Source organism: Leptosomus discolor, chromosome 9 (assembly GCF_034619465.1).
Source record: "Leptosomus discolor isolate bLepDis1 chromosome 9, bLepDis1.hap2, whole genome shotgun sequence".
NCBI lineage: Eukaryota > Metazoa > Chordata > Aves > Leptosomiformes > Leptosomidae > Leptosomus > Leptosomus discolor.
In genome coordinates this window covers 48,183,700-48,198,603 of record NC_141399.1, presented here as the reverse complement: position 1 = coordinate 48,198,603, position 14,904 = coordinate 48,183,700, and the positions used below count along the sequence as shown (strand labels likewise).

General features: G+C 52.0%; 2 protein-coding genes across 2 annotated transcripts; one reads left to right on the top strand and one right to left on the bottom strand.

Moving 5' to 3' along the window:
* The first annotated feature begins 1,150 nt into the window (after window positions 1-1,150).
* On the top strand, window positions 1,151-4,652 carry CETN2 (centrin 2). The gene is made up of 5 exons (XM_086470552.1): window positions 1,151-1,177; window positions 1,410-1,568; window positions 3,053-3,181; window positions 3,643-3,780; window positions 4,509-4,652. The coding sequence occupies exons 1-5, from the start codon at window positions 1,175-1,177 to the stop codon at window positions 4,596-4,598; spliced, it is 519 nt and encodes a 172-aa protein (XP_086326678.1). The 5' UTR covers window positions 1,151-1,174; the 3' UTR covers window positions 4,599-4,652.
* A 2,679-nt stretch (window positions 4,653-7,331) lies between these two features.
* Window positions 7,332-12,165, bottom strand: LOC104342599 (glutamine amidotransferase-like class 1 domain-containing protein 3, mitochondrial). Its single transcript, XM_009946245.2, has 4 exons — window positions 12,058-12,165; window positions 9,799-9,970; window positions 8,838-9,039; window positions 7,332-7,524 (listed from the first exon to the last, which is right to left on the bottom strand). Exons 1-4 carry the CDS (start codon window positions 12,163-12,165, stop codon window positions 7,332-7,334), a joined length of 675 nt encoding a protein of 224 aa, XP_009944547.1.
* Between the last annotated feature and the right edge of the window lie 2,739 nt (window positions 12,166-14,904).

Genomic DNA, 14,904 nt, shown 5'->3' with positions numbered 1-14,904 from the left:
TTCAGGCATTTCAGCAGCACCACGTCCACCTGCTCTACAGCAGGGAAGAAAGGCTGGCACTCCCTGGTGCCCACCAGCAAGGGGAGGGGAGCACAGCACCATGCCTCACGTGAGTAAACGCATCTGTTGGCCTGGCTCGCTCTGCAAGCCTCACAGTTTAGCACCGTTCTTTTATTCTTCTGAAAAATCCCTTTGAAATGGCAAGGAAAAAGACAACAAAAGAAAAAAAAAAAAAAAAGCAGTCTTGGTGCCCACCCAGCCAGGCACACCAAGCTGGTTTGAAAGCATGGGCCCAGGGTGATCCACCCTCCCGTTGCCCCTCGCTTCTCCCTCACCACAGGCCTTACCCCGCTCCAAAATGCGCCTTAGGAACCGCCCTGTCTCCACCTTCCCCTCTGGCTCTTTCAGCCCCCCCCACCCCACAGCCCCACCCCACCCCACCCCTGCAGCCCCCCTCCACACACCCCCAGCTTTCCTCACGCACCCCCGCAGCCTGCCCTTCCTCACACCGCAGCCCTGCGGCCTCCCCCAGCCCCAGCTTCCCTCCCCATACCCCACCCCACGTTGCCTCACTGCCTCCCCCCCCCCCTCGGCTCTCCAGCCCCCCACTCCCCCGCCCTGCTGCCTCCAGCCTGCCCCTCCACAGCCCCCATGACCCCCCAGGCCTCCTCGCACCCCTCAGCCTCCCTCACCGCGACCCCTCCCCACTCACCGCACCGGCGGCGCCCTCAGCCCTCCGCAGCCCGCCTTTACCCTCAGCCCGGCTCCGCCCCCCCGGCTCGAGCCCTTCCCGCCCGCCCACCAATCAGCGCGGACGCTTCCAGAAGAACCCCGCCCACTCCGCCACCTCCCGCCGCTTCTCCTCCCGCCCGCCCTGGGCTGAGCATCGCGCTAGCCGGGTATCGCTGGCTGATTGGCCCGCGGTCGCCTCCCTTCGTCCAATCGCGTTGAGGGGAGGAGGAGTGGCTGTTCTCCCCGGTCAGTCACCTCTTGGATCCGCCCCTTCCACGCGTTGGCCAATACCTATCGCCTAAGCGCCTCCCGCCTCCGCTCGCCACCAAATAGGAGGGACTGTTGCCATAGCAGCGGCGGACGGGCGTTAGCCAATGGGAAAGGGCGGTATTGGATCTCGGCCTGCGAGGACCGGAGCCGCCCCGAGGCACCGGCCGCCGGGATGGTGAGTGCGGCCCGGCCCGGCCCGGCGCGGCGGCGGGAGGGGGCCTCGGGCCCTGCGCTGCTCCGCTCCGCTGGCGGGGCCGCGGGGGGAGGCCCCTGTCAGCCCGGAGCGGCCCCGGGGCCGCGGTGAGGGCTGAGGGGCTGAGGCGGCCGCTGTCCTACGGGCCTCCCCCGGCCTTCCCGGCGCGTCGCGGCGGCCTGATCCTCCTTTGCTCTTGTGTTGCTGTGCCAAGGCCTCCAGCTTTAAGAAGCCTTCGCTGGGAGCCGCGTCCCAGTGGAAGAAAGGGAGTCCCAAGCTAGAGCTCACCGAGGAGCAGAAGCAGGAGATCCGGGAGGCTTTTGACCTGTTTGACACAGACGGCACCGGCAGCATAGATGTGAAGGAGCTAAAGGTAAGGGTTTTCCACAGCAGTGACAAAGTAATAGGGGCAGAAACGCCTGAACGACCTTAAACGGGGAAGATTTCCTTCCCCACCCCCAGCATAAAACCCTGTTGTCAACAGGGACATTCCCCTCTTTTAATTACAGCCAAGCTGGCCAAAATACACCGACAGGTCTGTATTGTCTATGCTGTCTCCTTCTCAGTTAGTAAAGTATCAAAAAGGGCTTGTGGCTGTTAAAAAGGTGGGGGTTTCCCCCTCTGACGTGTTGCAGAGGATGGCGTGCTTCGCCAATGAGGTTACCCCAGCTGGGGACGGCACCAAAGTGATTCATTTTCATGCTTTTATTTGTTGCAAAACATTTTGGGTCCCTCCCCAGCCCTGTCCCTTGGGAGGAACAGTGATCAGTAAACAGGACTTGTTGTGCTTGCAGCATTTGCCCGTCCTGGTTGCTGGGCATCCCTGTTAGGTAGGACCGCAGGGAGGAGACCCCCTCTCAAACTGGCTGCTTGTCCCTTCTCCAAGGAGGAGGAAGTGAAGCGTGTCGGTGTAGGGGTGTCTGCGGGTAAAGGCATCCTGGGCTGTGCTGCTCCTAGGAGCGTTGTCCCAAAAAGCAAAGTTTGGATTGCATTATCCCAACATTCATTGAAACAAGATTTTTGTCACTAGAATGAAAAATGAACCGATTCACATTCCCTGTGGTCTGCCAGCTTGAGAGCTGCCACGGCGGTGCCCTCAGATCAGGTCGCTGGAGTTCGGCAGGGCTGCAGCTACGACGGAAACTTCTGCCGTGGAGTCGCTTGTCTTGAAGTTATTTTGTCAAGACATTTCGAGGTCTTCCATTTAGCCATTTTGCTTACACCAGGGCCTGAAATAAGCTGCTTTATTATTATTATTATTATTATTACTACTACTACTACTATTATTCACTGTCTTGTTTCTCATTGCAAGGGAATACTAGTCGCAATTCCCTTGACAGGAATGGAATAACGTTCAATTTTCTAGTAGCCTTGGCAATTGCTCTCCACAGCACTGTGTGGCAGCTTGGGATTTTTTTCTTCAAAATATTAATCAAAGCAGGACTCTTTATGCTCCCAGTGCCCATCACAAGAAATTTACAGCAGTATATACCAAAACAGGTACGCTAACACTTTATAAAATAACCCAAAATCTTCTCAGAGAAAACATTTCTCACCCTCCAAGGTCTTGCCAGCTCTGAGCTGGGGGTGGATGCGATGGGACGACTGTGTGTAGGGAATCCCTGAATTAACTGAAGGACAGCTCTGGCTTACGAGTGGTTGTGTCCCTGTCTTCTGCATCTTGATGTGCCCTCGTGGGTAGAGCAGCGTTGCTCTAAGTCTGCCCCTTACCTGGCTGTTTCCCTTGAGACACAGAATGCGTGTTTTAACACGATGTGGCATAAAGTTCAACTTCTTTTACCCCCCATGGTTTTGTTTATAGTTTTGCATGATTTATAATTTTTTTTGTCCTTCCAGGTGGCCATGAGAGCGCTGGGGTTTGAACCTAAAAAAGAAGAGATCAAGAAAATGATAGCGGATATCGATAAGGAAGGAACAGGAAAAATCAGCTTCGGTGACTTCTTGGCAGTGATGACACAGAAAATGGTACGTGGGTTTTTAAAAGACAAAGCCCGTTTGAAAAGGGCTGAGCACCTCCCGCCTCCGGCTGGCTTTAGGGGAAGATGAAAGCACTGTTTTAATCTTAACAACAAACTACGTACCGGTTAGAATGGCAAGACGGGGACTGCCCTACCGCATTTTTCAAGGGAAGATTGAAATAATGGCGTCATCAAGAAGTTTCTTTAACAATCAGGTTTGTGTGTGCGTGTGAGAAAAGGGGAAAAACTGATTTTTATCATGGGTTAAAACCAGCTCTGGCCTGCTGAAAGCTGTCAGGCATATTGACACGTGACAGGGATGACTCTGTAGCAGTGCCCTATATTTTCTTTTCTTGAGCTTTAAGATCCTTACACATTAATTGTCTGGTTTTTTATAATTTTATTTTGATTGTTACCCGCAACAGAACCACTGCTTGTTTCCCTTAAACTTACTCTTACTTCTTTAAGGCTGAAAAAGATTCCACAGAGGAGATTCTCAAAGCGTTCAAACTCTTTGATGACGATGAAACCGGCAAAATCTCTTTCAAAAACCTCAAACGTGTCGCCAAAGAACTGGGGGAGAATCTCACGGATGAAGAGCTGCAGGTTCGTACCTGCTGCGTGAAACGGCCTCGGACACAAACCCTCTGCGCCCGTGGCATCGGGAGACGCTCACGGGACGTTCGTGTGTTCCTGGGTTTCATGTTTACATTTGATTAATGCTCTGGAAATAGTCACAGTCCGGATCTCCTGCTCGCTGCGGGGCTGAGCCGTCTGCTCTGCCGAGCACCAGAGCGTGAGGGAGGGGAGGCTGTCGCTGGGAGGGGGAAGGAAACCCCCTCGGGGTCAGTTTTGGGGTGCAGGCAGCAGTCTCCCAGTCCTAGGTGCTGTCCTCTGGCATCCTGGGGGGATCTTCCCACTAGGGAAATCCCTGCCCGCTCCCTCCTGGCAGAAGCTTCTGTCCAGTTGCGATTAGGAAGCGGATCCGGCGGCCCAAGGCGGGTTAAGCGCACACGGCCGCCGAGGTGGCGTCAGGAGAGTTGTGGGGTTGTGGCATTAGGGTGGTGTGAAAGGAGCAGCTCTGCTCCGAGCACTTTGTTTCTTCCAGGACAGTTCCTATAACACAACATTTTCTGTGCAGACTTTTGTATAAATACATTTATAAAAACATACCGGCGTCTGGTTTAGTAAATATTTTGTAGCGTAGCAGGTCTGACGTTGAGCTAACGCTGTCCCCTCCAATACAACTTACTAAAAAGTGGTTCTAACTCTGGATTAATAATTCTAACCCTGCTCTAATCCACATCTGATTTCCGAATGCAAATATCTTTCAGGAAATGATCGACGAGGCAGACCGAGATGGGGATGGGGAAGTGAACGAGCAAGAGTTCTTGCGGATCATGAAGAAGACCAGCCTTTACTGAAACAGAATTTCATTTATTTTTGCACATGTGTATATACACTTGGTAGGTGCCTCACTTTTTTAGCCTTTTATTTCTTTTGAGACAGCAGGAAAAAACAGGTCAATGTGGTTTTTTAAGTGGATGATCATAAACTTGTGTTTGTGAACAGTCACCACCCGCTAACCTGTTTACACGTAGCAGTGGTTGCTGGTTGTGCTCCTAAGACCTCTGCACTCTGTTTTCAGTACACAAATCACATTTTTCAGTGGCAGTATTCAGATCCTTCCCTGGCTAAAAACCACGTGTCAAATGATTATGGTTTGGTAAAGAGAGGACTCGGAACCAGGCAGTGTCAATCTCTATTTCCCAGCAGCTGAAGTTTTTGGTTTAATGTCTTGGTTTGGGCCCAGCTGTAGTGAACTCTTTATATGACATATTTGCAGGGATCAGCTTTTTATACTCTGCCTTATGGTGATTTATATATATATAAATATATATACCTCCCCCCTTTTTTAGTGGGTTCTTTGAACTGAAAAAAAAAAAAAAGTAAGTAAATAGAGTGCTGCAGCTTTACTTCCTGCTGCTCACACATTTAGGGAAATCTCTTTGCCAAAGAAAAGGAAGGTTAGCTGATGAAAGCGCTGTATATTTGCAGGAATATTCAGTGGCTGCAAATGCAAGATTGTATTTAAAATAAAGTGAATTGTTTTAAGCCATCGGACTTGTGGAAAGAAATACACAAAAATACAAACAAATGGGCTGGTACAGCGTGGTCTGGTGACAAAGAGTAAAACAATTCTTCCAGGCACTTGAGGGGGTTCAGCTTTTAACTGTTAATTCTTTATGTTAAATCTTAAACACTTCGCTCTAGAGGCAGCAGCCGCAGCAGAGTGTGGCTGTGGAGCGGCGTCCGTCTGAGGTGAGGCTTCTGAGCTCCCCTGCCCTTCTGCTGCTTCTCTGTTCCTCTAATCCCTCTGGTGCCCTCCTAGGGGTAGGGAGGGTAGGCAGATTCCTCCTTTCCAGAAATCTCCACATCTTCCTGACCCAAAAATCTGTCAATCATGGAATCAATCTGTCACGGGACGCCGGGTGGGAAGGGACCTCGGGCATCACCTGCTCCAGCCTTTCTCGGCAAAAACACGGTCTAGACAAGGCGGCCCAGCACCCTGACCAGCTGAACCTTACAAGTGCCCGACGTTGGGGAAATCTAAGCTCTTCCTTTGTGATTCTCGCAGCCTCTTGTGCCCCGTACGGTAAAATACCCCCATTGCGGAAAAATCGGTAAAATCAGATTTCTGATTTTAACTCGAAACGTACGTAGGGGAATATGTAAGGGCCAAAACCTCTTGATTATTTCACTTTCCAGCCGAGGTGAATTAATAAATGCGTGACGTGGATCATTCGTTCTCACACAACAACCCTCCCGGCGGCACCGCTGGGATTTTGGCGCCGAAGGCCTCACCACCGGGGCACCCGCAGGCCTTGTCCCGCCCCCCGAGCTGCGTCTCGGCCAATCATCTCCCGCGCTTTCCCTGAGGAGCAGGAGCGCTAGCCAATGGGCACGGCCGGAGGGGTGGGACGGTGAGCGGGGCGACAGGGCCCCCCTCCACCCGACCCCGGGGCGCCTCAGCGCGGCCCGGAGCTGCCCCGGGCCCGGCGGGGAGCGGGGGCTCGGCTTGGCCCGAGCACCGCCTCGGAACCCTCCCTCAGAAGCGCCTCCTGTGGGTGGGGGCGTCGCTGAGAGAAAGAGGGGGCGGCGGGAGGGAGGGAGGGGGTGACAGCGGCCAGTGGCCGTCCCGTCCCCCTGCCAGACCCCTCTCCCTCAGGCTTCCCAGTCCCCGAAGAGCAGAAGGGAGAACCGTGAGAGGCGTTTGGGCTGTTTGACCCTCATGGCTTGGGCCATAACGTGTCAGCGACACCTTATAGGCCCAGAAGCTGTAAAAACGCAGCGTGTTTGCTGGTGACAACGAAGGCTGGGGGGTTAATACATGAGAATTTTAACCTCTTCCCATTAGGCCTGGATGCTAACACTGCTTTGATTCTGCTTTTGCCCACATTATGTTCATGCCCAAGTCTGGGTTCTGACAAATCCTAGCAAAACACGTGGGGGTTGTGGCTGGCGACTTCTTCCTGCATCGTTTTCCCCACTCATGAGCCAACCGGTGGCACTAAAAGCATGTCCTAATCCCGAGTAAAAAGCGAAAAATGAAAGCAGAGTCCAGCAGATGCAAAATTGTCAAGTTTTATTCAGTAGCAGAACCGTGTTCCTTCCTTTTGCCGCAAATTCATCTGTTCTGTGTGGTGGAGCTATGTGGTGGAGCTTTGAAGTACTGGCAAAGACGGATGAGTAGGGGATCTCAGAAAGGGACCGATTCCTGTTGATGCATGAAGGGCACGGGTCAGGTCAGCCCAGTCGTGGCTGACCTCGGGCAGCTCCTCAGCCGCTCGGGGGCCAAAGACAGCGTCTGTATTTGAGCCCCAGGGCAACCTGGCTTCTGCATGCCGGCTCGATGCATGCCCACACCGCAATTGCTGCCAGTTTGCTGTCAGCAAGTGGTGTCTCCATGGCAGAACATGGCAACTCTCTCATTACTCTGGAGTTCTTCCTCCTCAGCAGCCACCAGTGGGCCGGTGGGGGGGGGAAGAACTCCGTTTAAGTGGGAATTTGCCTGTTGACATGTGGGTGTAAAAGGGGAAGAACCTTATCCAAAGCTCAGCGCTCCAGAGGAGATGGGTTCTGTGGCTTTGTGGCCTTCAGGCAAGCCTGACCACTTCTTTGACCATTTTTCCGATGCCATCGTAGATCTCGTGAATAGGGGCATTGCACATGAAGGCGCTGGTGGTCACCAGCTTGTTCTTCACGTCCACGTGAATTTCAGTGACGTGTTTGTTCACGTGCTTGCAACCGAGTTCCTTCATGGTCTCTGCAGTCTTGGCGTAAGGCCATCTACAAGGAGAGAAGAGAATAAACCCTGTGTGGGGAAGCTGCCATTACACAGAGCGATTTGACGAGGGCCTGGAGTGAAAAGTCGGTTGATTACGGAGATGGATGGTCCCTACAGAAAGCCTGCTCAGTAGGATCCAGATCTTCTCCTGTGAGTGGAGTTTCTCTGGGACTATAGAACCAGGAAAACCTCCAGGTTACAGTGAGCTAAAAATCTGAAGTAAACCCAAAATAAGACCTAGATGTTCCACTTCTTCACTCTGCCCACCCCAGACTTTGTGTTTAGCTGGGGGGGGGGGTTTCATCAGCTTCCTACAGGTGACATTACTTCCTAGCCCTTCCTGACGAGAGCCATCACGGTTCCTTCCCTGCCGTTGGGAGAATTCAGTCACAGCTTTGCCCGGTGAGTGAGGCCAGTTTAACCCCCTCCCTCTCTTAATGCTACCAGGTCTTGTGCAACCATCCTCTTCCCGCCGAGGATCTGCTCAACGTTACGAGTTGGAGCTCTGCTGTCTTTAATGCCCCGGGACCAAGAGGTGCACGAGACGGGGTGCTACGTGCATTGGGGAGGCAAACGCAAGATTGTATTTAAAATAAAGTGCGTAATTTTAAGCCATCAGACTTGTGGAATGAAATATACAAAAATACAAACAATCGGGCTGGTACAGCCCTGGTCTGCTGGCAAAGAGTAAAGCAATTCTTCCAGGCACTTGAGGGGGTTCAGCTTTTGACTGTTAACTCTTCGCGTTAAATCTTAAACGCTTCGCTCTAGAGGCAGCGGCTGCAGCAGAGTGTGGCTGCGGAGCGGCGTCCGTCTGAGGTGAGAGCCTCCGTGGTGGAAGGAAACGAGCTCCCCTGCCCTTCTGCTGCTCCTCTTTGTTCCCTCTGGTATCCTCCTGCTCTACTCTCTGGCAAGGAAAGGGCAGACTTCTCCTTTCCAGAAGTCTGAACATCTCCCTGACTCTAAATCTAATTAATTCCTTCAAGGTTCTTGCAGTTTCTTGTGCCCCCGTACGGTAAAATACCCCCAGTACAGAAAACTGTAAAAAGTAAAATCAGATTTCTCGTTTTAACAGAAGACATACATAGGGGAATATCTAGGTGACAAGGGGCACACCAGAAACTCTGATTATTTCATTTATCAGCCAGGGTTAATGTAATAAACGCATGGCGTGGATCGTTTGTTCTCAGAAATAACAAGACTTCAGGTAGCCGGGCAGGGGAGTTGGGACAGGGTGCTACATGCGTTGGGGAGGCATTGCTGGTTCTGTGGCGTTCGTGGTGTGGTTTCACATCGGCACTCCAGGGTTACTTACTTCTCACACTCCGTGTCGTGACCCACAGTCAGCTCGCAGCCTGGGAAGATTTTGGCCGCCAGCACTGGGGAAATGCAGCACAGGCCGATGGGCTTTTTGGCAGCGTGGAACGCCTTCAGGACATCCTCCACCTCTCTGGAGATGGTGCAGTTCTTGCCTTGGGTGGCCCAAGTACTCAAGTTTTTCGCCACTCCAAAGCCACCTGAGAAAAGAGAAACATTACGCTGGAAGATTAGCACTCCGGGGCAGGATTTTTTCGGGTATTAGTGAGTAGAATGCCAAAATGGATCTGGTGGATGGCAGCGTTTGTCCAACGTGGATAAAACCAGACAAGCTGAACCCTGGTGAGCTGACTGCCAGGAGATGAGACATCAAAGCACCTTTCCTGCTTCCGTACAGAACTGAAGCGGGGAGGTACCAATTGTCTGCTGGGTGCTGTGTTTCACCCATGGGTTCTTCTCTGAGTTATGGTGGAACACGCTGACGAGTTTGCGCTTGTCTCTTAATCCTTGCTCCGGGCCTAATCCATCCCCTCTGAAATCACACCAGGTCCTACTTTCCCTGAAGATGAATTGCCAAACTGACCAAGCTTTCTGCTTTTGAGTCACCCCCGGCTCTGTCTCAGCCTCTTCTTCTCCTGGTAAGGAGCTAGGCATGTTGGTGAGGGAGGGGATAGTTTTACAGTCTAAAAAAAAAAAAAAAGCGCTCAGTAGATGGTACAGAGAATAATTCAGTTGGGAGTTATCTGCCCTCTCCCCTTGGGATGAACTTCTGCATTGGCGTGTGCTCCTACCTACGTCCAGTGCCAGGACAGAGGGAAGATGTCTGTCCTTCCAGTCCCTGCTTCCAGCATGGCTTCTTCCCCAGTGGCTCTCCCCGGTTCCCCTCCAGCCCATGACTCCCTCGTCGTTCAAGGCTGCCCCCAAGAGTCTGAGCATGCAGACCCCACGGGCCGTCTCACCTGGTATGATGAGGGCATCCAGCCCCTTGACATCCAGCTGAGCGAGATCCTTGATGTTGCCCCTGGCTATTCTGGCACTTTCAACCAGCACGTTGCGCTTCTCCTGAGTCGGCTGTCCTTTCACGTGGTCCACCACGTGCATCTGGTCAACATCAGGAGCATAAACCTCTGCCTGGGGAGTGAGGGGAAAGGTCTGTTATCTTTCAGTCATGTATTCTAAGCATGTTGTGACTGGAAATGCTTGAGTTCATTAGGAAGGATCTTTGCTGGTGAATGCAGTGACCTTCAGGCTCACCTGTACCTGATACTGGCATCGGGAAGGTTGTTGTCATAGGGAGGAGAAAGAAAGAAAGGTCTTTTGTGGCTTCTGCACCGGGACATTTAACCTGACCTTAAAGGAATGAGGGTATTTGTAGGTGAAAGCCAAGAAGCTAGCCCACACTGCTGGTTTTGGGGGCTGCTGGAGAGGGAGCAGCGACTCCTTTACTTCCTAGGAAGACGAGATGTCCCATGGGTAAAACCATTTCTTAGAGGTTTGCATCTGCGTCCCAAGCCGTCACCTTCATTGGGGCAGCCCCAGCCCTGCCCCAGCTGCCCCCCCAAAGCCACCCATCCCCTATGGGTGCTGACTACCCACCAAGCTGCTGCCAAACCACATGCCTCCCTCAAAGAGAGGACTTTTGAGTTTCTTCTCCCCACCCACTGTTTTCCCAAAGCTAGAGTATTTCTTTTTTTTTCTGGAAAACACTTCGCCTTCCTTCAGAACTGTTTCAAGCTCACATGCAGAAATTAAAGAGTGGAGGGTGGCAGACAGATGGGTGATAAATTTTGGGACTGTACAACCTTTGCAGGTCTGGGCCCCACAATTTAAGAAGGGTGTTAAGGTACTCAAAGGTGTCCAGAGGAGGGCGACAAAGCTGGTGAAAGGGCTGGAAGGAATGTCCTGTGAGGAGCAACTGAGGACTTTGGGTTTGTCTAGTTTGGAGGAGGCTGGGGGGTGACCTCATTGCTCTGCAGTTTCCTGAAGAGAGGACATGGAGAGGGAGGTGCTGAGCTCTCCTCCCTGGGATCCAGGGACAGGGCGCGTGGGAGTCCTTCAAAACTGCCCCAGGGGCGGTTTAGGCTGGACGTTGGGAAGCATTTCTTCACCGAGAGGGTGGTCAAACCCTGGGAGAGGTGGGCGATGCCCCGAGCCCGTCAGTGTTTAAGAGGTCTTTGGACAATGCCCTGAGCTTGAACTTGGTCAGCCCCGAGGTGGTCAGGCAGTTGGACTGGGTGAACATTGCAGGTCCCCTTCAACCGAAGTACTCCGAGCTATGCTATGTTATTCTTTGTTTCCTTAGGCAAGCGTGACCGAAAAATAAAAGGAGAGGGTTGAAATAACGCCTGAGTTTCCTCCACGAGAGGTCCCTGCTGATCAAGGGATGAGGGCAGGACCGTGCTCCGAGCCTGGCAGTTCAGGGCATGGCAGGAGGGAAGCGACTGCAGCAGCTCCAGGAGAGAAGGAGAGGCAAAACGACACGCAGCGGAGAAAAGGTTTGGATGAGTCTCGCTTTAAGCCAGAGAATGCCCGTTTTGAAGGCTTTGGAAGTGGGTGGGCTGGCTCTGCAGCACGGGTACATCACCACTGTGCCTTTGTATCTAATGGAGCACTTCTGATTCCCAGAAGAATGGCTCTGACCCGGATTTATGGGTGGCTCAGAGCTGAGGGAAGTGTTCCACAGGGCTTCTCTGCCTCCTCTTCCCGTCTCTCAGAGCGGCTATCGTGACTAGTGGCGTATTAGAGCAGCTGCTTGAGGGTCGCCTTCTTTACCCCTATTCAAGTTCAACTCACAAGAACTTGTCTATTTCCAGTTCTAATCTTTGGGGTTTTAAAAAGATTAACTTCAAACAGACAAAACCAATAGTAGTCATTTCAACAGAAATCCTGAAGCAGAAAAGAGGAAGGGCAAGCCAAAAAGAATAGAGAATGCATTTAGGAAAGTTTGTTTCAGGTTCGCTCAACACAGAGCACGAAGCCAGTCCTCTCGTACAGCAAAGCTGCGAGAGCAAAGCAGAGCCCAGGGAGTGCTCCACGCTCGCTGTAGCAGCTCCTGTGCTGTTTGCTTTGACTCCAGTTTACCCGAGGAGCTTGTGGTTTGTCTGGCAAACTGCAAAGCTCCTTAGAGACACGTGCCTTGGCGAGAGAGAGAGGTGGAAAAGCAGAGCAGGGCAAAAAGAGCCAGAGATGGGGCAGGAGCCTGCCAGGGTGCCTCTTACCTGTGCCCCCTCCCTACTGAGATGCACCAGCACAGCCGAAGACTCGTGGATCTCGCTCCCGTCGTACACCCCGCAGCCAGCCAGCACGACAGCCACTCTCTTTCCCATGGTCACAACCAGAGCAGGAGGATTCCCTGGAGAGCCCCAAATTGCTGTGCATCTCTGTTCACTGCCTGGAGTCTTTTATAGCGTGATCCCTCCCCCAGGAGCAGGTGGGGCCAGGAGGGTTGGGCTGAATTTCTTCCTGGCAAGAAGGTTTTATTTCCAGTGCCACAAGCAGGGCATGTAAATATTATTTGTTTCCTCAACTGGCTGCTCCCTTGCAGATCTTCTTCCCAGCACGTTGTCTCCAAAGCATCCCCAGCTGACATGACCTGTTTGACAAAGCAGCTGTGTTTTTCCTTCTCAGCTGTCGATTTTCCGTTCTATTTCAGACTAAAGTACCAAAGCCTTTGCACATAAGACGGTATCAAAGGGAGCCCACCCAGAGCAAGTGTTCAAGCCAGTGTATTCCCTTCTCTGCCCAATTTTTTAAAACCCTGCACTGCACAGGTAGCCTTCATCTTTTAACACCAACATTTCCTTCTCTGAACTTAAATGTTCTTATGCTCATGTCCCATCTCTCAAGAGCAGACATTTTGCACTCGGCTGTAGTTGTTGCCTGGCCTTTGGGCCCGGAGGTTGGGAGTCAATCACTTGGTTCTTTATCAACGGCACCACCTCTCCATTTGCCAGGAAAGCGGTACCAGGAATTGGCAGGGCCCCGACCTCTGTAGGGGCACGTGGCAGCAAGGTTCACAGCATGGGATGGGGAAAATCCCTTGCTCGTGCAGGGACTTGTTCTTCCTTGTCCTTGATATGCTCACACCCGAGACGATTGCCCCTCTGTTTCAGCTTTGCACTGTGGAAGTAACTGCGGGCTGCGGACTCTGTCTTGCCATTCTGCAGAGAACAAAAAATTCATGCAACATGGCTGAAGAATGTTTTTCGGGGGTTATTTATGAGAAATTTTCCTGGGTCTCTGTCGTATTTGGAAGAGACATGAAGTGCATCCTGTGTATAATGAAATAGTGTTTTGGCAAGTTCGTTAGCCATAGCAGTGACTGTATGTGGTATGGTGCTACCAGGCACCACATACTCCTACCTGGCACGTGAGAAAAGCCTTGCAGTCCAGCCAATCTAACAGGCTTTTCCTTGTAGTTACTTTTATTACCCAGAACGGGAATTAAACTTGAGATAAGTGTGGAAAACACCCAAAGCCTTTTTACTGCTGTTTGTTACGGTATCTAAGGTATTCTAACGGTGGTTGGGAAATGTATTCTTTCCTCTTGCATGAAAAAACCATCTGAATCATGCTGCAACTTGAACAGGTAGTTTCTTCCTCCTTCAGCTGGTTAGAGGGCAGTCCCGTTAATGATGGGACAAAGACAGCCAGAGGTTGGCGATTTAAGCAAACTTACTGCTTGCTGCAAACCGCATCATTTAGCTCTGCCTGTTGCAAACTACTGACCTGGTTCCCCTTACTGATACGGTTGGTGAGGTGTAACGGGACAGACCGGGCTTGTTCCAGTGCTTGCTTCCTCTTGTAATATCTCAATAGACATTTTGAACCTAAAGATCTATCTGCAATACATATATCCTTGATAAATAACACTTTTCAGCTGAGTTATTCCATTCTGTGTGGGAATGTCTGCACGCATTTATTATGGTAGGGACATTGGGCTTTAATATTAACACCTTCCTTTCATCTGCATTAATACTTTAGTGAAGATGGGGGTGAAGGAACCCTGTTTCCTCAAAGCTCTTCTTGAAAGGAGAACACAGTTAAAGGTAACTGTCCTCCAAAACACTGAAGAAACCTTGGGAGCCATTACGTGGATCTGGCTGCGCAGTCAAAGCATGCCATCGTGCTCCAGCTGGCTCAGAGAGCAGGAGGAGCAGGGTCTTTTGGCATGATCCGTGGACCCTGACAGTCTGGGATTGTTCTGGTTGCTGCTACAGATCTAGTGCCTCTTGGACGATCCTGGAGGCCTCTCTCTGAGTTCCGATCTGTGCAACTCTTAAGCCCCGTTTCCAACAGCTTTTCTGTCCTCCAGCCCTGGCTGGGGAGCATGGCGTACGGGGGAGCATAGAGCAGGATCTGCCAAGGGGAACACCACAGCTTGCTGCGGTAGGGCCTCTCCAGGGGCATCCTTGGCCGGCCCAGTGACATTCGTGTGAAGCTCTTTACACTGTTGTGCATCTTTTTTCTTGTCAGGAGGCCGAGAGTGGGATTTGCTTTAGCTGGGGCTGGTGGGACCAGGAGTTGAGTCCTTCATGGGAATAGGCCCTACGCTGGTGCATTGGACACAAACAAGATGGTGGAGGAACGTGCAGAAGTGCGGGCAAGTGTTGGCTCTGCTTTCCACCAAAGCTCTGTTGGCTCTCACAGAACAGCTCTCTGCCTAATTCCCACTTGACCTGTGACCCAGCATGATCCCGAGGCCGGGGTCCACTGCTTTCTGCAGCGTTGGTGAAGACCTTTCTGCCCTGATCACGGATTTCCATGGGAAGCCGTAGGAAGAGGTCCTTCATGTCGCCTTTGGGGTACAGCAGCGACTGTGGTGATGACTGACACTCACTCACTGTCTGCCCAGTTCTTCTGGAAGGCCAGGATTTATCCTCATGCTGGCGGCCTCCAGTCTGCACGTTTGCCTTGGCACCTCACTCATGAAAACCACTTAGGAGCAGTTCCCTCCTGCGCGCAGAGAGGCTGGATTAGGGAGATGTGGGGTCACACATGGACAGAAGTCACCTCTAAGGGAATGGCACTGGGTTTGCCCAGCACAGGACAGCAGTGCCAGGCAT

Bases quoted from the DNA above. Each gene is read 5' to 3' on its own strand.
- LOC104342599 (XM_009946245.2), bottom strand. From the start codon at position 12,165: ATGGGAAAGAGAGTGGCTGTCGTGCTGGCTGGCTGCGGGGTGTACGAC. The intron at 9,040-9,798 runs GTGAGACGGCCC...CTCTTTTCTCAG, and splicing joins GGATGCCCTCATCATACCAG to GTGGCTTTGGAGTGGCGAAA. The intron at 7,525-8,837 runs GTAAGTAACCCT...CTCTCCTTGTAG, and splicing joins CACGACACGGAGTGTGAGAA to ATGGCCTTACGCCAAGACTG.
- CETN2 (XM_086470552.1), top strand. The intron at 1,569-3,052 runs GTAAGGGTTTTC...TTGTCCTTCCAG, and splicing joins TAGATGTGAAGGAGCTAAAG to GTGGCCATGAGAGCGCTGGG. The intron at 3,182-3,642 runs GTACGTGGGTTT...TACTTCTTTAAG, and splicing joins CAGTGATGACACAGAAAATG to GCTGAAAAAGATTCCACAGA.